Source organism: Lonchura striata, chromosome Z (genome assembly GCF_046129695.1).
Source record: "Lonchura striata isolate bLonStr1 chromosome Z, bLonStr1.mat, whole genome shotgun sequence".
In the NCBI taxonomy this organism is placed as follows: domain Eukaryota; kingdom Metazoa; phylum Chordata; class Aves; order Passeriformes; family Estrildidae; genus Lonchura; species Lonchura striata.
The window spans coordinates 20,701,122-20,723,983 of record NC_134642.1 but is presented as its reverse complement, the minus strand read 5'-3'; the positions used below and the strand labels follow the sequence as shown (position 1 = coordinate 20,723,983).

The window sequence follows — 22,862 nt, the reverse complement described above, 5'->3', positions numbered from 1 at the left end:
TTTACCCAGAAGCCAGTCAACACATGCAATGGATACAGATGCAGACTTTGGAAGTGATATTTCTATGTCTTATACATGCAGAGATCTTTCAGTAGGAGTGATTTGGGAAAGGAAGATTGTTAGGGAGATTTTAAAAAAGTAAAAATTCCAAGCTGGTCAATTTTAAAAGACAATCAGGCAGCTACGTGAGCCTACTGAGGAATGTGGAGCAGCAGTTTTTTACATTGAGAAGGTGTATTTCAGTACAACTAGTACAGCCCTGGGCTTGTCACAGAGCCAGCTGTCATGCAAACCTGCACATCTCCACGGTATTGTCAGTACTGCAAGTATGGCACAATTGGTGCAGTGAATAGCAATACAGTACTACCTGTGAGTCTTGTGGAGCATGAACCTTCATATAAATGCACATGTATGTGCATGCCTACAGATTAGGTGTCAAATGCACATGTTGCATTATTATCTTCTCACTATTTGGCTGTATGTGAATTGAGGTACACGTGACTGTATATAATAAGCAGCATTCCATTACTAACATTTATGAAACATGTTTCAAAAACTTTATGGTGGTTTCTTAATGATAAATTTAACACAACAACTGTATGTGTGGAAAGTTTTCATACAGACTGTGGAAAGAATACAATGATATAGTGCAGAAGCTAATTTACTAAAACGCAATATATCAGTCTCTTACTGTTTTCCCTAAATGGCAAATGCAATTAGGTTCTATATAACAAGCTAAGTGCTTGCCAGATTTTTGATTCAGACCTAAGTGAATATAATAATTTGGTAATGCTAAGTTTGTTATTTTAGTATATTTATAATGGTTCTAATCAGCCAAAGGGTGTTTATTAATATATTTTATATTTTGTGAAGAAGTAAAAAAGGGGGATGGGTGGGAGGGTTTAACCTTTCAGTCTTTTGTTTCAGATACAAGTGAGTTTTTATAGCTAAGTTAAGAAGCTCTAAAATATGCATTTGTAGTGAAGATGATGACATCCTTAAGGATAATAACAGAAATATGTCTACTGTACATTGAGTAATTGGGCTGACATATTTTATTATGTTTTCATTGTTAAAATCAAGCTCAGGATCCTGTTTTATATAGTGACTGTATCAAATATTTACTTACCCATTTCTTTAAACATGTTTAATATATTATTCACAGTTACCTCTAACTTTTTAACTGCATGTTTCCTTTTCTGGTTAATTTCATGTGGTTTAGTCATGCTTTCAATGGCCTTTAGAAGGTCCCTTGGAGTTCTTTAGACAACAAACAAGAAACAATCCCTATGAAAACATCAAAGACTAACATTTCCATTTCTCAGACCTTAACAGCAGGAAGCTTATTAGTCTAACAGCCAGACAGGGTCAGGTTTGCAATATTGTCTTGTCCTCAGCATTTGTATTTTTCAGGAAAAGACTGCAATAAATTGTGCTCCTGTGAAAACAGTTTATTGTAGTTTGTTTGCTGTAGCTTGTGCAATCTCAAGAATGTGAACATGGATAGAGAAAACTAAAATGCATTGAATGCAATTAAACTCAAAAACATTATCTTCAGAATGTCTAATCATATATAATAGTACAGCAATTTATATAAACATGACAACATAGAGGATAAAATGTATATTTTCTTCAGAAGCCAGATAAACTCACTTTCTTAACCTTAATAATATGCAGCATGTATTTTCAATAAATCTGCTAACACTATTGGGCAGATGTTAAATAAGCAGAGCTGCTGAGGGTTGCTTGAACAATCTGTGAAGGCAGAACTGATGATTTGAGGATCTGTGAAGAATTTTTTTCAGCTAATATTTAGTTCATTTGTCATTCTATTAAAATGCAGTAAAGTATTTTAAATTCTACTTTTCTGAGTCTGAACATGATTAGATTATTTTATCACCTCTTGCTAAGTAATACCACTTCCAGTAACACTAGATTAATAAACTTCAGTTACAAAATATCTTTTCTCTTATTAAATAGCAAGATAATAATATACAATTTATTTAATTTTGGAAAACTTTCTATAAATTGCATGTCATCTATATTTATCAAAAAGCATGCTAGAAGATATTTATTATATTTTACTTTACTAAATAAACTTTATATAGAGCACCACTTAAAAAGCCAGCATAATTATTTCTTTTCTTAAAGTATCACACTATTTATTATTAACACTTCCTTTTATTCCAGCTCAGTTTGTAATCTAATAATGACTAATTGTTATGTGCTACACACTAGCTACTCTTTTATGCTTTATTAATAGTGGACCTATTTAAGTGGCATTATATTAGACAAGTCTATAGGCATTTATTTCTCAAAATAAGTTATTTTTCTTTGTTTTGTTTTTTTAAAGTTACTTATTGGGAAAGTAAGACTTTTGCCATGTACAGTACTAGTTTGCATGTATTAATTTAAATACTAAAAACTGTAGTATGCTCGATCCATATCTGACTGCTAGGTTTCAATTGACAGCTGAGAATTTGTGACTGGACCATGAATCAAAACGGCAGGCATTTATACCCCAGTGCCAATGAGGATACATTGGGAATTACTTGGCAAAGGTAACATTTTAATTATTTCCACCCCTACACCGCCTCTAAAAAAGTTGTATAGAGCAACTATATCTGTTTAGTGGGCCTCCAGAGGTATATGTGACAGCATTGTGGTCAAAATACGCGTGTAACATTTCTCCTAAATGCATTCAGGTTATCTTTCACGTAAGTTGACTTTAGATGATCCCTTAATGAAATAACATCATGCTGTCCTATGCAAAGGGTTTGTGAGTTGAAGGAAATACTGATCTTAGGCTTTAAAAATGTCATTTTCTCTCATATTTTTGGGACTGATTTTTTAACAGAAAGATAACGGTGCTGTTAGGGGTATAGAGTATAATACTAAATTGCTGAGGTGGTGTTTGGTTTTGGGTAAAGAATAACTATATTATTCATAGAGACATTTCTTACCAATTGGCTGGTGTAGTTTTAGGTCACTAAAATATACCTGAAGGTAAGATATAAACCATCTTATTTTTCTACTAGATAATGGAAAAATTTGGAATGATTTACAAAAAAAAGTGTTTCTTTTTCTATGATCCCACCCTTTCCTCCCCCCACCAAATAAACCAAACAATAAACTCCATTAACATTTGATATATTATTAATTTATTAGATTTTACATCTCTTGGTATAAAGTGGATTATGGTAACAGCAGAGGGTGTGTGTTTATCTAAATAGGCATATAAACTAATCAACATAATTTTGATACTTCAGTTTTCATCTTTTTCATGTACAGGATTATCTGCAGCACTTAACACTCAATGAGAGTTGTCCATGTAAATCTTGTAGGTTGGGAGTCTATCAGATGAAGTGTTAACCACTCACTCATGATATAATTTAAAATATTTTATATGAATTTGTGAAAATTGAAAATGAAATTTTTCAATGAAAATATATGTTCTTGTGAATAGCTAGTGTAAGTATGTGTGTGAGTGTAATTTATATGTACTATATACAAGATGCCTTTTGATGCATTGTACTGATGGTGCTATGGATTACTAAAAGTTTTGGGATTTTTGAGTATCAGCTTGGAAGGGAAATTACTGAATTTGAAAATTGGTGCCATTTACAAATCTGAAATTTAATTTCTTCTGTTTTCTTTTTTTAATAATTTTTATGAAATAATGTTTTATATATGGAAGAATTGTGGCAGTAAAATAAGGCCTTGTGATTTTTTTCCTTACATATTAGAGACTACAATGGAAAATTAGCTAATGGATTCACCTCATCTCCTCGAGGGCTGTGAATCACATAACAAATCCCCATCATGCAGTAATTGGCAGAGATTTCAATGTACTGCCAGGAGTGAATCCAAACTGAGCTTTTATAGCACAGAGGGGATGATATATTTTCCCACTACAAAGTGATATTTTTCAGGGCATTGACAGGCATTAGAAAATTACATCACAGCAACCTATCTAGGAACATCCTCACACAGTTTTAATCAGTTGTCACTTGAGCACCCCTTAAAGCAATGCTCTTATACTGATAGAAACACTGTCCTAGTATTTGGTGAATTCTGTTTTTCAGTACCATCATACAACACCCTGGGCATAAATTGTGAAAAGAAAGGAAAAGAGGGGGAAAACATTTCTGTGTGATGATCAAGAGAACTTTGGTGGTGACTGAAAGCCTGCTCCACAATCCATTCACTGTTACAGACCACACTGCTTTGCAGAGCACTCCCAGAACGCTGCCTTGCCACTGTGACCCTACCAACAAACACAAGCACTGCCAGAAGAGCTTGGGTACAAATTCTACCATGGGTATTTCCTTAGAGGCCTGGGTTATGCCACTTGCTCTTGGATTATGTACAGCCTTGAAGGACAAGGACATAAACAGTTTTGCCTAAGCAGATGGCTTTTAGTTGTTGGGTTTTTAAATATGGCTTTTTTTCAAATCCCACAGAAATGAGGACCTAAGAAGAGAAATTATATCTGCACAGGCTAAGGAGCAGTGAGCCTTTCTAACACTAAAACTAATGTTAAAAACCAAGAATTTGATGCAAAAGTAATTGTCACATGTTGGCAAAGAAATATGTCCCAATCCAAACAAATTTCTGCAACTCCAAATGGTTTGATAAATGCTTGATTATGTGCTTGATATATGCTTGATTATCCTTAAATCAGCAGAGGTCAGTTTGATTGTACTCAACCTTATCTTTTACATCAGGCTTTTGTGGTTAAGTATACTGATTTTTCAGAAGGGTTATTGACCTCAGGCAGGTGAAAAAGTTGGCAGTCCCTCAGTGCTAGCTGTCTCTACAGATACCAGGTATCAGATATGGTCAGGTTGAAAGCTTTGTCATCAAGCATTGTTGGTGAGCCACACCTTGGAAGTTTGGGGAAAGTGAATGACAAAAACCTTCTGTTATTTCTGTGTGTTTTTGTCTTATTAATAATTGTCTGTCTCACCTCATGGTAGGTACAACGCATAGATTTCAAAATGTTTTTGTTTTGCTTCATTTCCTTAGAAAATTATGTATCTGTTGGCATTTTACAATTCAGGTATAAGACAGTAGTGGTGTGTATGCAAAAGCTGAACTTTGCAGAAAAAAAGAGAATATGAATAACACTAAACTAAAAAAGGACCAACAAGCCACAAAATCTTAGATCACTGATACATCATTTTCTACAAAACCAGAAGACTTGAAGTGAAAAATTATAACAAAAATTAGATTAATACTCTGTGTAGCTGAGTTAAGCATTCTAGTATATTTAAAGGAAATACTTATATTAAACATTCAGGAAGCATCCTATAAAACCCAAAATAAAATGGAAAAAAAACCCATCCCACTTTTTTGGTGAAGTATTTAGGAGTAGTAATTTTTACTTTGCTCCTCATACCAAACCATCTACAACTTTTGTTTGGCTTGGTTTGATTTTTTCCTTGCTTGCTTAGAACATTTATGGTACATATTTTGCAATTATATGACTTTTCGTATTTATTTATAAATGTAATTTTTTGTGTCTGCTGAATTTTGAACACCATTTAAACACATCAATAGAAATGAGCTCTCTAGTACTTTTATGATCATTTTGGTATTTTTTTTTTGATGGGTTTTTAAATATAAGATATATATATGTGAAGAAGATACTCAAAACCATTAAAAATTCCCAAGTCCTTATGTTTTGGATAATGGCAGTTCTGTTTTCCTAGAGACAGCAGGCAAGGGAAAGCTGTGAAAATCTGTAAGGCTCATGTAGAAAAATACAGTCTCAGTCACTACATGAGGGCAAGAGTGTATGCAAAAAGTACATTTAAGAAACAAGTGAGAGTGACAAAAATTGTGTGTGTGTGTGTGTGTGTGTGTGTGTGTGTGTGTGAGGCCAGTTGCATAAATCTAAGCCACTCATTACACCACTGATGGTATTTCCAGTATAAATACTTATAAAAGCTGGCATGACAAGTCCCTCCTAGACCATGTGGAGTATTTGTAAGTCTTCCACAGACTGTTAGCAACTTTTCATTGCCAAAGTGTACATTTCAATTCAGCTATTGACAAATGTATTTTTATTTATGTTAATTCTTTTAACAATCATTCTGCATTAACTGTTTAACAGTACATTTACCCTATCCGGGAAAATGGACTGGGCTAGAATTTCATGCTTTCATTCTGTTATCTTGACACATCAGTGTAGTACAACAGCTGGCTCATTTGTGGAGATGCTGAGGGGAGCACTGTTCTCAGAGTGCTGAATTTCTTTCTCAGCTGTAGCTGTGGGGTTGCAGCATTTCAAGCATCATTCCTCCCCCTCCCACTCACCACCATCCCAGCACCACTATGTGTTTATGCTAACAGTGCTGATAAGGCAATCAAATGGGATAATCTGATTTATGAGAGAGAGAAGTCAGAGGGGAATTGAGAATTGGTGCATATTACTTTTGTTGCACAATATCTTGTACATATTTGTTATTGAGAAAACATATAGCTAAAATTACAAAGCCAGAAGCATGCCTGTGGAAGCACATTTTGGCAAACATAGACACCTGTTAGATAAGGAGCTAATACACTGTGACCTGTGTCTCTGCCTCATTCCTATCCCCAGCAATGGTTTGGAATAAAAGTACCATTTCATTACAATTTAAGAACAAAGAGGCTGAAGCTTCCTGAGTGCAAAAATATTCACAGAGAGAAAATCTAATGATTTCATATTTTTATCAGTTTAAATTACTAATTCTAATAGTTTTGCACAGCTCTGTAATGCAGAATGATGTGCAGAACATCGTTTCCTCCCCATCCAGGCAAATATCTTCTGAACACTTCCTAAGAAATTAGTTGTATTCAAGCCAGACTTGCATGCTGCCATCCCACAGGAAATGGGTCAGCAATCCATTAAGATGCCATTAGATAATCTAATTTGGAACTTAATCTCTAAATTAACCATGCTCCATACTTGAAGCATACTTGAGAGAAAGAAAAAAAGTTTATGTTTGAATTGATAGGGGAGCCGAAGCGTGAAGAAGGCTGTTTGTTTTTTCTGTAGCTGTGGTCACGTCTCAAGCTGTCTGGTAACCAGGAGAAACCAGACATGATGTAATTCCAGATTGAACTTGAACTTCAGGGACTTAGAATGGGGGAACAATGGACCATAGGAATCAATAATGTCCATTTTCCACATGATTATGTTTGGAGCTTTAAGTTAAACTTTATGGGAGAAGCAACAAGAACTGCTGTGTGACCAAAATGAGCGAGTTGATCTAGAAGCAAGATGTTAAAATAAAGATAACAACTTCAGTAATAATTTCTGAGCAGCACTGCAGATTCCAGCAGAATTAGAAAAGTTCTTGCTCTGCAGTAAACTGGTTGCCTGTTCTGAGATCTCTTTGTTCATTTAGGTGGGACAAACTTAATCTTATGTTTCCTGTCAGATGATTTTTGGCAGCTGCTAGGGAAGGAGGAGCATATTATAGAGAACTCCCAAGTGTAAACTGTATCTTTAACCCCTTGGTTACTCCAGCTTTCTACTTCCTTATCCTCTTACCTCCAATTGTTTCTCTTGAATCAGTAAAACTGATTTGTTTGGGGTTTATTTTGTTTGCTGGTTTGGTACAGTTAGGACGGTCTCTATTATTATTTAGTCATGCTAATTCAATAAACTAGTAGTTATATTTTTTTAAAGTGCTAAGATAAAAATTCTAATGGCTTGAAGTGAAAATAGTAATATTTGGGAAAAGAAAAAGGTAGTGCAGGTGTCTAAAGCTGAGAGTCAGTTTTTCATGGGCACCCCAGTGGACTCTGGTAACCAAGCACAAGTTCATGGTTTGTCTTGACTTGGTCAAAGCCTCCTTTGTGCAAGTGCGTGTTTGAAATCTTCTGTTAGCCTGTTTCTGCACCAAATTCTTATACATGAATGGTCCAAAGCACAGCATGGGTATGGATGATTTCTCTGGGCGCTCCCTCTGTTGTGGGTATTTTTTGTTAATAATGGGTTCTGTAGCCTCTTCCCCATCTTTGTGTACCTTTTTGTATTGCACTGCCACATAAAGAAGTCTGCAGGGAATAGAATAAATAGTATTCTTAGAGGAGATTTTCCTTTTCCCTCCTGTAGGCATAAATTAGTAGGTCTTCAACTCTGTCTGCTAGATGGGTGATATATGCCTGCTAACTGCAAAAATCATTCTAAACTAACCTGAGATACACTTCATACATCTCTTGAAACAAGTACTCAACTTGAAGGTGAAATATGGCAGCTGTTTACCAATGGATGCCAGTTCAGAATGGTAGCAGTATACCAGCAGAATACCCCACTAAGTAGGTATTGGAAGGGTGGTTATTCTTTTGGCAGAAAAGCAGAAGTGGAAATTTAGCCAGGACAGTGAGAGTAGCAAAATTGCATTTCCAAAGTTGTTATGATCCAAGTAATTTTAAATGGTAAATCTCCCTGTATTTTTGTGGGCAAGCACTTATTGGAGAGATAGAAGTTCATTGCTTGGTGGTTTAATACTGTCACTTCACTCCACATTGATTGAAAGCTATTTCTACCTTTTCCATCCAAAGACTGACTTTTCAGACTCTGCTCTACCTTCTGTAGGCCAGTGAGTTCATGTACATGACAGTAAAGCTGCAAGAAGGAAATACTGCTTTGGATGTACTTTTGGAATAGTAAAATACTCTTACAGACTTCTGAAACTGTAAAAGAAAGGAGGTAGTAACTGGTGGAAAATAAGACTATGAAAGACCTCCACATTTATTCAGGTCAGATTCAATTTATTTTTTATTGCATTTAGTTAATTGTTTAACATTATTATGCCATTTTTGTTATTATAACCTCTGAAGTGAACTGTATATATATATAAGCACTACTTGTGGTCCATTCCAGTAATATTTTAATCAGAGGTTCTTGAAACAGCAATTATTATCTTTAAGAGGAGATCATTGCAGAAATCTTGATTGAATTAAAATCTGGAAACTGTAATGGGAAGTGTAATGGAGAATGTTAACCCTGTAGGATGCTTGAAGTCCTTTTCTTGCTGTTCTATTGCATTTGAACAGATAAATACATTATACTTCCTCTGGATAGAGAGAGAACTGTTGACTGTATCACATATTTGATAGTCTAGCTGTGGTGAAGAGAAAGCTGCTAGCAGTCATGAAATCACTTAAAAGTGTGATGCTTCAGGAAGGTGGTCCTGCAACAATAACGGATCCGAATCTCACAACAGACTCTCATGGTTCTTCTCATGTAATTTCCTTCAAAACTTAGCCTTGATCAGATTTTTTTAGCTCTCACTTCATGTTTCAGTGGAAAGGCATTTATATTATAAGTTTTGTCAACAAATGGATAACATATTTCCTCAGGAGTAGTAAGCTGGAGTGTGGGGTAGACCTGCTTTATTTCACTCACAAAGATTTTTTATCTGAAGGAGAAGCCATGTGGGCATTCTATTAACTTCTGCAGGGACAACCACCTTGTCTGTGTTCCGGACAATGGAAAGAATTTTGGCTTCCCTGGTTGAGGCACTTAGTGGACAAAGGCAGAGTATTACATCTGGTTTTGTGAAACCACCTGCTGAATTTTAACTGGGACTCACACCAACTGCTGGATGGTATGGTGAAGGGAAAGGTGTTCCCCCATTTCCTGATCATGTGGGTACCCAGATGGAGTTTGCTTTGCAGCCAGAAGTAACTGTCATTCCTGCTAGGATGTTCTGCAGAAAAAGCCCTGATGATGATTCCCATGGCAGAAGCTAAGCTCTGCAATATTCAGAGAGGCCCTTTCCAAGTAGGCTGGAGAAGGCTAACAGAGGGACTTTGCCCTTCTGGGGAGTTGGTCTTGCTTGGGTGAAGTTCAGGGGAGCTACAAAGCAGAGTGTGGCTTATAGGGTAGCTGAAAGTCCAACTAAATTTGCCATAAATGTAGAGGGAGGTTATGGGAATATTGGATAGACAGCCACATCCATGTAGCTTAGCAAAGCCTGTGTTGTGTGTTTGGGCACTCACAGTTGTGTCACAGCTGTTCTAAGAACTCTGTGCTGTGACTAGGGCTGTTTCTCTCAATTGTTTTCATTCAGTTTTCTACCTTTGTCTGCAGTAAGCCCCTGATGGTGGTACCTGGACTGGGGTGGCCCAAGACAGAGCTGCCTGCACCATCATCTCTGGCTGAAGGCTTGGCATGAGCCTTGACACAAGGGGCTTTGAAACGCCTGTGGGACATACATAGTGTTAACATGGGTGATGTATAACTCCCTCAGGATTCATAAGTAGTACTGACATATTTCTTGCAGTCTGAATTTTGTCATGGTCATAATACAAGGTGGGAGGCTTGAATAAACACTTTTATTAAACTGGTAGGTCATATGGCAGCAACAGCCATATTAGGAACTTGCTACAACTTCTTTTTATTGAGCAGTTTCCATAAAAATCAAGATGTCTGTCTGGTATTTTTAGTATCAGATACAATCTCGCTGTAAGCAGTAATTTGCTTTTATTCAGCACTGACTTACTTCCTTCACCCACTGTAGTCACTAGAAGGCTGGCAACTTTAAAACAAAGCAAAAATTCTAAACTGTCATTGAAATGCACTATAAATCTTCAGAAAGATAACATGGAGGCTGTGTGTTCAGCCTTTTCACAGAATTTTTTAAAATAGAGTGTTGGCTTCAAACAAAATTTATATTCTTTGAGGTAGTGCTGTATTTTGTTGAATTCACTAAACACTGTAATAAATCCCATGTAACAGGACAGCAAAGAACGGTGCATTGTAAAACATATATTCAGACTGATCCTAAGCGAGCAAATCTGCTTGGCTCTTTTTTACTTTATTACTAGTTTTTATTTTTATAAATCCATGTGCTTGGAAGCAATTTGATTTGTGTCCATTATTTCAGAATTTACTTCTTAACATCACTGAAATCCAAAGAGGAAGGAACAAAAAATGCATTTTAAAACAAATTGTGAAGTAAGATGAAGAATCAGTTGAAACAATTAAGCCACTTAAATTAAATTCTGGTATTGAATTTTTTTTCTTTTCAGAACATATTCTTTTAATTATATCATCTTGGAAAAGTCTTTCATGCATAACAAGGTTTAAGTTTTTGTGAGTGCTTCAAGATTTGTGGTGTAACTGTGACTTTTAAATTTCAAAAGGGTTTTTATTTTCCTCCAATAGCAGATTTTTGTAATAGTCAATAGAACTAAAACAACAATAAAAAATTAAACATATTAGTTGATATTCAATTTTTGAAAACAGCAATTTAAAAAAAAAAAATTCTTAAAAGGTTAAGACCCTGCAAATTTTTAGGTGTCATTCAAGAATATACTCTATTGAAGAAAAAAAACCAAAAAACAAAAAACCAACAGCCTTATAGGAAAGTATTTGTATTGCAGATATTGAAAACTTTAAGATATTAATATTTATTGTATTTCCTTCACGAAATAAGATTAATCTTTCTCCTTTGGGAATATGGCCATTATTGACACAAGCAGGTCAGGAACTATTTCTACTTTTGTGTGTGTGTAAAACATAGCACCTGAAATTGCTAGGAGTTAAAATAGTAAATTAGCAAGTTTAGAGAGTTAAGTATTTTCCAATAGAAGTAAATGACAGAAGTTGTATTTTTTTTAACATGAAAGACCCAAGGAAAATGTCTTCTGGAATTCACAAGATAAGTTGACCGCTTTTCAGCAACATAAATGATCACAAACGCTGTTAAATGAAATGTAATCATGTCATGAGCATTTGAAATAGTTAAAGAAAAGGTCAATTTTCCTCTTTATACCTGATGCCACAAAAGAATATCTGCTTGTCCAGGGAGAGAGCTGTGAAGAAATCGGCCAAAAGTTACAGAGAGAAGAAAACTTTTTGCCTCCACAATACACATGTTGAAGGGCTTCAGATATGCTATCAGGAAGCTCATTAACCTAATCCCAGAATATAATTCCAAGTAAGCACTTATGTTTGTGATAAACACTGGAAAAGCTCAGTACAGGGAAATGCAGAGGAAGGGTGTATTTGTATGCTATATATCCAGTGCTGGTATTAGGTCTTTGGCAGTGATGCAGACATAATGATGCTGTTTTTCTTCTGAATAAATGTGACAAAACTTTCTCTGAAGTCATAGAATCAAATAACTTAGGATGGTTTGGTTTGGACTTCTGGGTTGCCAGAACCACATATAAGGAAAGGGCCACTCAGGCTACTTGGTACTGAACACCAGATATGCATCTTGCAAGTACTACTGATTGGTGCCTGGGGAACCTGTGAATGCCATTGGGACTTCAGCTCCTTAGTGACAGAGTTCTTTTAAAATGATGACTTAAGTTCCCAGTCACTGAATTGTCCTTGAAAATATTTTCTTTCTTAGAGACTTGTTGAAAAAAATATGGCACCCACTGTTACTCATGGCTACCCTTGGCTGCAAGTGTTTAGATGATTTGATCTTGTGTTAACTGGTGTTTCTGAGACTAACATTCTTAGGGAAATTTTTTTTTTTAAGTATGTTTTTTGAACATAAAAATCCTCTGTTCTTATGGGCAAACGTACATCTCAGAGGCCCATCTTGGGATGGTGACAAGATAAATTGCTGTGTTATGAGTGGAGAAAATCTCAAGGATGCTGAACCATTGAATCTTTATGCTGTATTCTTGAAAAAAGAACATTTGTACCCTGTTGCATATTTCACTAGCTCTTAAATGATATCGATTACACTATATAGTGTCATTTGTATGGGTTAGTTTTGTCTGCTCTATATATTTGCTTCTGACATTTTTGGGGGTTTTCCTAAACAAACAGACCACTTAGTGTAACTCAGGAGTCATACAACTTGCTACTGAGTTCAACACAATTCTCTTTCTCTCAAACAACTCATAATTTCACAAAGAAAACTAGGAAGTAGAATCTCAAGTTATATTCACAAATTTTTTTTCCAGCTTTATCTTAAGTAGTGCTACTATTAATGAATATTAGCTGGACCATGATTCAAATTATTGTATACATGTTTAATTTATGTTTTTTTTTTTTCCTCTCTCTTTCCCTTTTTGTCTCTTTCCCCTTTTCAACAGTCCTGGTACCTGGGCTAGCTTGGTTCCTTTCCAAGTATCAAATAGGACACCGATCCTGCCGACAAATGTCCCAAATTATGGTTTGAACATAATTGGAGAACCCTTCCTTCAAGCAGAAACAAGCAACTGAGGGAAAAAAAACTAAAAGCAAAATTAAAAAAAAAAAGAAAAAAGGAAAAAAGAAAAGGAAGAGAAGACAGTATGAGAAAAGAATCAGAAGAAAGAAGAACAAAATTAGACCAGCAATTGCAGCTCTTACAATCACTAATTCTTGTATGGTTGAAACTGAAATGATATACAAAGGGTCGATGATATTTCACTGATGAGTAGAATGCAGCTCCTCCTAAGTAGCCTTTGTTATATGAAGTCCACTGGGAAATAGATGTTCTGTCTCTGACAATATATTTTAACTGACTTTCTAGATGCCTTAATATTTGCATGATAAGCTAGTTGGTTTAGTATTCTTGTTGTTTACGCATGAGATCACTATTCCTGGTTATCTCACAAAACAAAGGCTAGGCAGTGACAGCAGAGCTGCAGGAGGACATGGGCCGTGAGCCAGCCATTTTCTCAATAGTCTGATTTCTAAATGTTTTAAAAATAAGCTCTGTAGCCTTTAGTTATCAGTATGGATTTATTAAACTTTGGCCCTTAATTCAGCCTTTTTCTAGTGTGTTATGCAGTTTGAAATTTTCAATCAGTATGAACACACAGGCTCTATGGAAGAAATGCCTCTACGCAGGTAAAAGTGTTATCTTCTCATGCAACAGTAAAAAAAGAAAATAAAAAAAAGACATTCTTTCCCCAGTAAAGAAACACTTACAGAGGCAAGTGCAATTTAAAAATCATATCTAAGAGGTCATCACTATAAGTCCTTCAGCCCTTGGACTCTAAATTGAGGGGATTAAAAATAAAAATAAAAAAATACTTTGAACAAACTTATTTTTCCCCTCAGTTTTTGAGGGCATTAAAAGGCATTAAGTCAAGACAAATCATGTCCTTGAGAATAAGAAATCAATGGAAACACAGCACTTATGTTGGTTTAGCTGCTGCCTCCACAGAGGGGTAGGATTTATTTATTTAAAGTTACTTGTTGCATCAAGAACCCATAGGGTTTACATGTTTCTGTAAAATCTACATCATAGAGACAAAGACATAGGCAAATCCATGTCACAAGGGCAAAGCTTACCGTTTACAAACTGGTAATACCAGGATGGGGATATGTTGTATTTAAATAATGCACTCTTAATGTAAGTCTAATTACAGGGTGCTGTAAACTTGCATGGTGCTTTCAGAAGTTAGCCTTGTTCAACAATTTTCACATATCGACAGAAATATAATGTGCATGGGCAGACATTTTGCCTCTATGTCTCTTTAAAAATTTAAAATACTCTTTCCAGTAATCCTAATTTGCACGAAGATATAATGTCCACATTACGTGCCTTGCCTTGAAATCTAAAAAATGGAAAAAAAGAAAAAAAGAAAAAAAAACTACAAAAAAATTGACATCACTACACTTGTTTTGCTGCATTTATTATAATTTTAAATCTTTACCATTTTTATGACAAAATATTTTGTACTCCAGATGCGAAAAATGTGTGACATCATGGATTTTTTAGACAGTTATACATTTATCTCACATTTATAGAGCATATCATGGCTGTGTATAGTTGCCGCTTAAGAATTGTAATCGACCAGCAATATTTTCAGTATTTTGGTGTTTTTTCTATTAACCTTTCATGTTTTTCATCTTCCAATTAATATTGGGGGGAGGGGATACAAATTTATATGAATTATGCAATACCAAGTTTTGCCTATGTAGGTAGTGCTTTTAGCTGTATTGGTTATTATAGGTAAGTACACAGATTTAAAAAAAAATAATGTATGCTTTTTTTGTTTGTTTTAATTGACCAAAGTGGGTACTGCTATTTTTGCAGTGTGATGAGGTCCTTTTCTGTACTGAGAGGTGGACAGGGGATTTTTTTTTATACATACATATATATATATTCTGGGGTGGGGGGGGAGGATTTTTAACACTTTACAGTGTAGCTGTGAAGCAGTGCACCCTTAGCCAGGCAAGGGCTGCAAAGCAACTGTTCTGCCTACTGTGACAAACTTTCAAACAGGTTCCCTCTTTTTAACTTCCCACCTGGGGTGCAAGCTGAAATCATTTCCGGATTTAAAAAATAAGTAATGAATTCTGTTGGAGGCAGACTTGACTTGAGGAAATTGTTTTACTTTAAGGTTTTTTTCATGAGAAAGAGAGACATACAGAGAAAGAGGTCAAGACCCACAGTGAGATGAAGCCTTTTCCATTCTGGCAAAGATAATGCATCCTGAAGTGTTCATGTTAGAAAATGTTTTTAGCTCAGAATGACAAAGACATTTACTTTGTCTAGGAAATGTAAGTGCAGGGCCAAAATCTTTGCTGGCATAATTCCACTGACTCCCAATGGACTCTGGAGCTGCTCAAGCAGAGAATTTGCACTCCTTATTCTGCTTGGCTTTTTTCCTATACATAAGTTCTTTCATAGTCCATTCCCCTCTCACCGCTCCAAGTTTCTTAATTCAGCATTTGAATTACAATTTTCAGCCTCGTTGGGCTATGTCAGAAGTTTGCAGTCTTCTCATAGAGATCAGATGGAGACCTCTGGGGTGTAGTGGAGGAGGAGTTTCTTTACACAAGGAATTAGACCATGGTGGTAATAAAAGTGTGTTTCCAGTAAAATCCCATTTTGCAGACCAGTAATGGGCCTATTGCTGGTGATCCCTTTCACACAGGGACCTTTGAAATGCATGACTCAACACAGGGTGAAGTTTTCTTTAAAAGTAGGGTAAGAGCAGAGGCGCGTATAGTCATGTGGATGGGAAAATTCATCCCTTTACAGCTGTCCTTGCGTTTTGGAGGTTTTCCTACCCTGGAGCAGTTCCAGAGGCACAGCTCTGGCAGCAGCTACCCCAATGAGCCCTGGTCAGGGGCATTCCACCGTCAGTCCCTCTGGCTCCAGCTGAAGGGCATTAAGTGCAGTAGTGATGGCACATCCCCCTGCCTCCAGGAGGAGAGAGTGTGTAGGCAGGGCTTGAATGGCTACAGAGATGGGAATTGTAGGAAAATAAACCTTTGAGGTTTAGCTTAACTGGAAAAAAATAAAAAGAGAAAGATAAGACACAGATACAAAAAGAAACGGGGTCTTTGGTTCTTTTTTAGAACCCTCCAGTAAGTCAATTTGTTTGCTAAGCACATGGCAAAGTCTGCTAGACCCAAGCACAGTGCACCTCAGGCTCCGGCCTGGTAAAACAAAATATGTGTTGTCCTTTACATATGTCATGACACAGAGCAGTCTGGAAGCAGAGTTGTGCTGGGAGCATGTCTTTGATTAGTTCCATTAACAAGGTGTTCCCTGAAAGCTTTTAACACCACATTGGGACAAAACTGGAACAAGTTCAGGCTCCAACATGAAATTTCCAGAATGGTGATTGCCTTTTGTAGGAATATAGACGCCCTTAACAGAGCTGATATATATTTTTTTATCTGGCTATGAAAGAAATCTGAGCTTAAAGATGCACTTTTTTAGAGAATTAACTCATTTAAACTGGGTTATTCAGCAGCTGTGGGTTTTTGTCACCTGCCTCTTTAATAGAAAAGCCTGCTTGGAAGATAATGAACTTTTCATTTACTGTATGCTTGGTTTTAGGTTGGCTTTTTTGGTTCTTTTGTTTTAAGCTCAGCAGTCAAAAGATTAAGATAAGATTGAGAACTCAAATCCAGTCTCTGGCCTCCTCCTTCACCAGGAAGTGTATTCTGACTAAATTGAGCCACCCCGTTCTATGTGCACTGTTCTGCCTTTATTAAGTTGCTTTGCAGCCCTGGCCTCATGGCTGTGCCACTGAAGTGTGTTTCCCCTGGAGTGACATAAACGCTTGAGGCTTGACTAAGGAAAAAAAGGCAGTGAAGGAGACTGTACATAAAGACATGGCAAAAATATTAATTATAGCAATATAGTTGTGGGGTGATGTTCAGGTGGGCAGCTCCATTGAAAATATGTGAATGAATTTGTGAAGCTGCAAGTAGCAAGAAGAAAGGATGATCTTCTGACTAAACCACCTACCTTGTAGACAGTAATTTTTACACTGTATAGTTTTGTTAAGAATTTTTTTTAATTAAAATACCCTTGTTTGTAAAGCTAACTTTTTAACAATTATAATGGAAATGCATTTCCATTTTTAAACAAGAATATTCTTTGTTTGGAAACTGGACTTGGGTTAAAACTCTCCAGTTTCTTAATTTATGTATTAAAAAAAAAAATCTGTCCATGTTAGGAGTTATTTCGCATATTCCTGTGCTTGAGAAGCATAGGTTACTAATCCTTTAAAAATGTAAATGGAGAAAATTATATTTTATGAAGGTTATTTTGTTGTATTTAGTATTGGAAAAGTTGGTTTTCAGAGCATTTCAAAATGTTGGAAGCACCACTGTCTTTTTTATTAGTATATATGGCCTTTAGCAAAAGTTTTTGTGATTGTTACATGATGGTATTTAAGATTAGGTTCACAGAGCTATTCAGGATAGGCAGAGAGCTAAAACAGTACTTAAGTCTCACACAGCTGTGTCCTCAGGGAGCAGAATTTTGGATTTGCAACTTGTAGCTTCATAAGGACTTAATGAAAGAGATTGCACAAAGACATCTGTGACACCAGAGTGTGTTCTGTAGCTAAACCTAAATTATATGTACTGTGTGAGATTATGAAGGCTGCAGAAAGTTATCCCATATTCAGTGTACAGTTTTCACTTTTAATGAAAAAACGCTCTAATGTTGCTGGCAGTAAGGCCCCAAGCGTGACATCCTTTATGGTTTACATGATCCTGTCAAGGTCTTTTGTTAACATTAACCAGCTGTATGCTCCTGGATTTTTTTTTATTGGGTTTCTATATAAAACTTTAGGAAAAAAAAAAAAGAGAGTAAAATCACATGCCAGCTAATCAAGTTAAACAGGAAAGGCTCAAAGCTGAATGTTCTCCATGCTGAAGGAGCCGAAAACCGCCTCCTTCTTATTTGCACTTTCTGCTAGTTCCCCAGTTTTATTAATTCCTCAAAATTGTGTGGGTGGGGTGGAGCACTGCAGTTGGAGTATAACATGGACCACTGATTTTGCCCTTTAACCCTGCACAATGACCTTTGCATCAGCCAAACTTATTGCCATGACAACTCTTTGTACTGTTTCCATGCCACAGCTCTGTTGGTCACGTTGTCAATAGTAAAGGGGACAAGTTGGAGACGGTCAATTTTTACATTTTTTTTGTTGCAATTTTTTCTTCAATGGTTGTAAGTAGTTGTTTGGTTTTTTTATGATAAAAGGGTTCACTAGTTAGTACTCTTTAGAAATATCTGTGTGTTGCAATTCAGATGTATGTTGAATTTGTGAAAAGGGCTTCAGTGCCACTAGCATCATGAATAGAATAAGCCTTTGATACTTTCATTACATGAAACCGTAACAGTAAAACAAAAGGTGGCCTAAATAAATGGAGAGCAGTGTGAGCTAGTGACACTAAAGCCAGTCTTTGTATTACTGTATTTTTGACAGAATGATTTTGAAAACTGTGCTACAGGGACTGATGTGGCAAATGTATCTCTATATGCAGAAGGAAGTTTTTTAAGAAGTATGGCTTATTATGCATTTTTCATTGAGGGCATTGAAGTTGCATGGACTGATAGAAGTTGATGCAAAATGAGAAAGAAACAAAACCAGCAAAATGTTTACCAAAAAACTCAAACAAATGAGCAGTGCCTGTTCAATTTCACAGTCTCTGTTGAGTTCAGTTGTAAATATGTTTCAGATAACATTTTCTTCAAAAATAATCTCTACAACATTGTAGAATGTGAGAGGTTCCTCAATCCCAGGCATAGGCTTCTCAAGAGCTGCATTAGATTATGTCTTCATCAAGCTGTTAATTTGTGCTTATATCATATAGAACTTTTAGTAATCTGGGAAGAGGCACCCCATCTCAATGATATTTCTCTGAGAAAACTTTTGTAGGGCTGTGTGTTTCTTTAGATACATTTAGTACAACTGTAGGTGACAAGTAGTCAGTTATTGCTTGCTAGCTACATACCAGGGTTGATCCATTTTAAAACTTTTGGCATTTTTTCCCATACTGTAGGCCATAAATCCTGAAGGTTACATTTTAATTAAAAAGAAGGTGCGTGCAGAGTCTTTGTGTAATGAACCTTCACTAGTAGGATGCATTACAGTACAGCTACTTAATTTTGGAATTAGGGCCCTCTGGCATCAGACCTGATTTTAGCCTGAGTGTTAACAAAGGTTTTTATTGTGCCTGGTTGGAGGATAAAATGTTCTTTCTGGTACTTTTTTTTTTAGGTTACAAATGAACTCAGCTGCCACAAGTTTTAAACTGGTGTAAATCAAGCTTGACTTAATGTGATTGTTACTGTTATATCCAGCCTATACTGCTAGCAGCTGCTCATACTGCAGTCAATTACTGGAAGCGGATATATTTCCTATGCAAAAACTGTTTAAACAATAAAAATGAGCTATGCTACAGACCTGGCCTTACGTTTTCTTTTCTGTCTCTTAGAGTCATAATTGGTAATATGTCAGAAACAAGCCTTAAACCTTGAAGCCTCATAGCACAGCACAACTTATGGAGTTCTCTGTATACCTAGTCTAGATTTAACATATTTGTTTGCACACATTTGGGGTTAATTTACTTACACTGAAAAAGGAGGAGAACAAGAACAAAAGGAGATGCAATCAGGTAATCAGCTCAATTTAAATTTTACATTTAGTTTTCATCATGTTCAACCAACCCTAGTAATTATACAGGTGATCTTGATGCCAAACTGATTTTTGCTTTTATATATTCTTCACATATATTTGTAGCTCTGTAGTTAATTATGGTATAACAATATAGATTTGTGCTGGTAGTTTCCTATCCTGTTTGACAGAAAGACAAACTACATTCCTAGGCCCCTATCCTAGCTTGCTTCTTCTGAGAACCAAGGTCGAGACACACTCCCATAAACTACTATCAAGGAAGGGAGGCTTCTGAAGAGGGTAGAACGTAAAGGGGAAATTGCTTCAACACCTGTGTTTTAACTGGGGATTCTTGTCAATTATGTTAATTTTCTAAACTTATAAAACTGTATTTGCTCTGTGTCACATCTGCATCTTCGGCATATTTTTGGCATATACTTCAGTGTGTTGTGCACCTGAGGGGACCCTTCAAAAAAGGTAACTGCATTTTTATTACCTAATTGTATCTGGCTCATGATTTTAGAGACCAGAAAAAGGCACCAATATGAACTTCATTTCCTGTGATGTAAGATTAGGCATGATACCATAAGGTCAGGACACCTCTGTTTTGTTTTAATGTTACTGATTTGTGACAGACAGACAATCTTTGATTTCTTAACCATCTTCATGATTACATTTTTGTTGAATAAAAATAGTAAGATCCAATCATCCTAAAATTCTTTCTGAAACCAGAATTCTTTATGTTGGGCCAAGATCTTTCAAGTCTACAAAAGAATTATTTTTCATAAGTGTGAATTAGAAGTAGATATGGAATGTTTAATTCAGTTCATGTTCTGGGAAATAGAAAGTTTTCTCAAACTGATATGATTCCATAAACCAGTACTAACAGTTAACAAGTAACATGAATATGGTCAAAATACTGGTAGGATAATAGTGTAAACATTTAAACTGGATTATATATAAACAATCAAATTTTGTCCCACAGTGAAGTGAAACAGCTCTCTATATACTTAGACAAAAGTATTCTTCATTTTCTAGACCATAAGCTTTATCCAGCTGCAGCCAGAAGTGTGAAAAAATATAATTTTTAAAAAATTTTTTCCTACTGATATTTTAGCACAATGACCATTTGTTTATTAAATGCACTAATTTTTCTGTGAGAGGCCCTTCTGTGTGTGTGTCTTTCCAAAACAAATTGTCAGGCATGTAAATCTAGGAAATTTAAATTATTTTTCCTGTTGGGGTTTCATTGAATGGTGCCATTTGGCCATGATTTGAAGATTATATTAAGGCCCTCAGGTTTCATGTTTAAAGCTCCAAACCAGAAAACTTTATTGAATAATCCAGAGAAAATTAAGTTCAGCCCTGCCACCCCTTTCTGATAAAAAAACTGCCCTACTTCTCCAGCCACTCTTCAGCCCACTGCAAAGCATGCCACTTACGAAGTGTGCAGCAATCCTTCATGACTGCAGGGCTGCAATGCCATGCTCAAGATACACAATACAGTGTCCTAGAACACCAGTATGAAAATAGCAGGAAGGAGAGAATGTAAGAGTATGACTTGCAACTTTGCTGTGATACAACAAGAGGAGCACTCCTAGTTAGGCCTTTCTCCTTTACCATTTACAAGACTTCTGAGAAGAAATGGATGCTTTTCCCAAGTCCAGTGTTATTTTTGTGTATTTTCCCATGGGCATAAAAATTATAATTGCAAAATAACATAAATCTTGACACCAGATCCAAACACACGCACGAGCAACAAAGTAGAAGTGTGCAGTGCCACCATAAAGACTTTCGTTGCTTAAGTCGTTACATAAAGTTCTCAAATCTTTGCTTATCGGAGTTTCTTTTTGAGTCTTAATTTCTATGCTGGTTAAAGATCTAAATATGTACATAAAACTGTTGGTCAATCAGCTTATGATTTCTTGGGTAGTTGTTAAAGCAAACATTGTCTTAGCATCTTGCTTGTGAGCCTTGGCCCATGGGCATCCATTTTTTTGGGGATGCTCCTCTGACATTCTGTTTCTTTGGATCTGTTCTCCTGAGTGCTAGGGGACCCTTAGGAGTGTTTAACTGCCAGTATGTGAGTCACATCCTGGAATGTCTGTGAACACAAGGAGGTTATTGTATGCTCAGGACTGAACCAAATTTTGTCTGCCAATTTGCTGGAGGCAAGAACATTGCTGCTATCCAGGTGATTCTCATGCACTTTGTCACATCTCCACTCAAGAGACCTGCAGCCTAAAGTCTTTCTGGTAAGGTAACTACAGGATTGTTTCACAGGATTGTTTCATAGATAGGTTATATAAGTCACCCCAAGAAATGGTAGAACTGTGACCACTAAGATTTGACGAGTCCAAACTAAAGAAAACTGTTGGCATTGTCAGACTTTGATGACATAAGCAGGACCTAACCAAGGTCTTCATTAGAAGAAGTATCCTACTTCTGCCTGGCAAATGCATCTTTAGAGTGTTCACCAATAGTTTATTTAAGGTCCTTGACATGAAAGCAGCCACTATTACCAATGCCATTTCCCACACATGTTGATGGACTGAGCTGCTGAAGGCTCTAAAGAGCTGAGCAAGCATTCAAGTGTGTCTTGAGCACAATTTACCTTTTATGACATTCACCATTATGTTGTACCCTGGTCCACTTTTCTTACTCTGTCATATCTGTATGTTCTCCAGACAAAGAATGAAGTGATCAAAGTTACAGGACATTGAAAAATATGAAACTTAAGGAAAAAACAATATATGGGAGCTATAAGGAAACCACCAGTCTTTCATATCAACATGCTCTTACAGTGGGTGTCTACACATGCTGTTATGTGGTATCTAAGCAGAACTTGTTGCTTTAAAAAAAGAGGGATTGAGGAGTGGGTGGGATCTCTGGAAAAACTGACTGATGCCACTGGAAGTCAATAGAAATCCCTCAATTGATATTTAACAAATCTTATTAAAAACACCTATATTGCTGCCAGAGCACCTTAATTAAGGTGAACATATATTTTTTTTCCAGGCCTTAATATA

At 36.2% G+C, this 22,862-nt stretch overlaps 1 protein-coding gene across 9 annotated transcripts in view; it reads left to right on the top strand.

Moving 5' to 3' along the window:
• The window catches only part of NFIB (nuclear factor I B), a 168,383-nt gene extending 148,761 nt beyond the window's left edge, over positions 1–19,622 (top strand). For 4 of the 9 annotated variants that reach the window (XM_021525545.2, XM_021525544.2, XM_021525551.2 and 1 more), the window contains 2 exons: positions 2,473–2,561; positions 13,060–19,622. In XM_021525545.2, the coding sequence (XP_021381220.1) occupies positions 2,473–2,561; positions 13,060–13,189 (219 nt within the window). In that variant the 3' untranslated portion in view covers positions 13,190–19,622. Of the gene's footprint in view, positions 1–2,472; positions 2,562–8,590; positions 11,291–13,059 lie in introns of those variants that run through there. The other 5 variants (XM_077790538.1, XM_077790539.1, XM_021525552.2 and 2 more) reach the window with 3 other exon arrangements.
• The last annotated feature ends 3,240 nt before the right edge of the window (positions 19,623–22,862 follow it).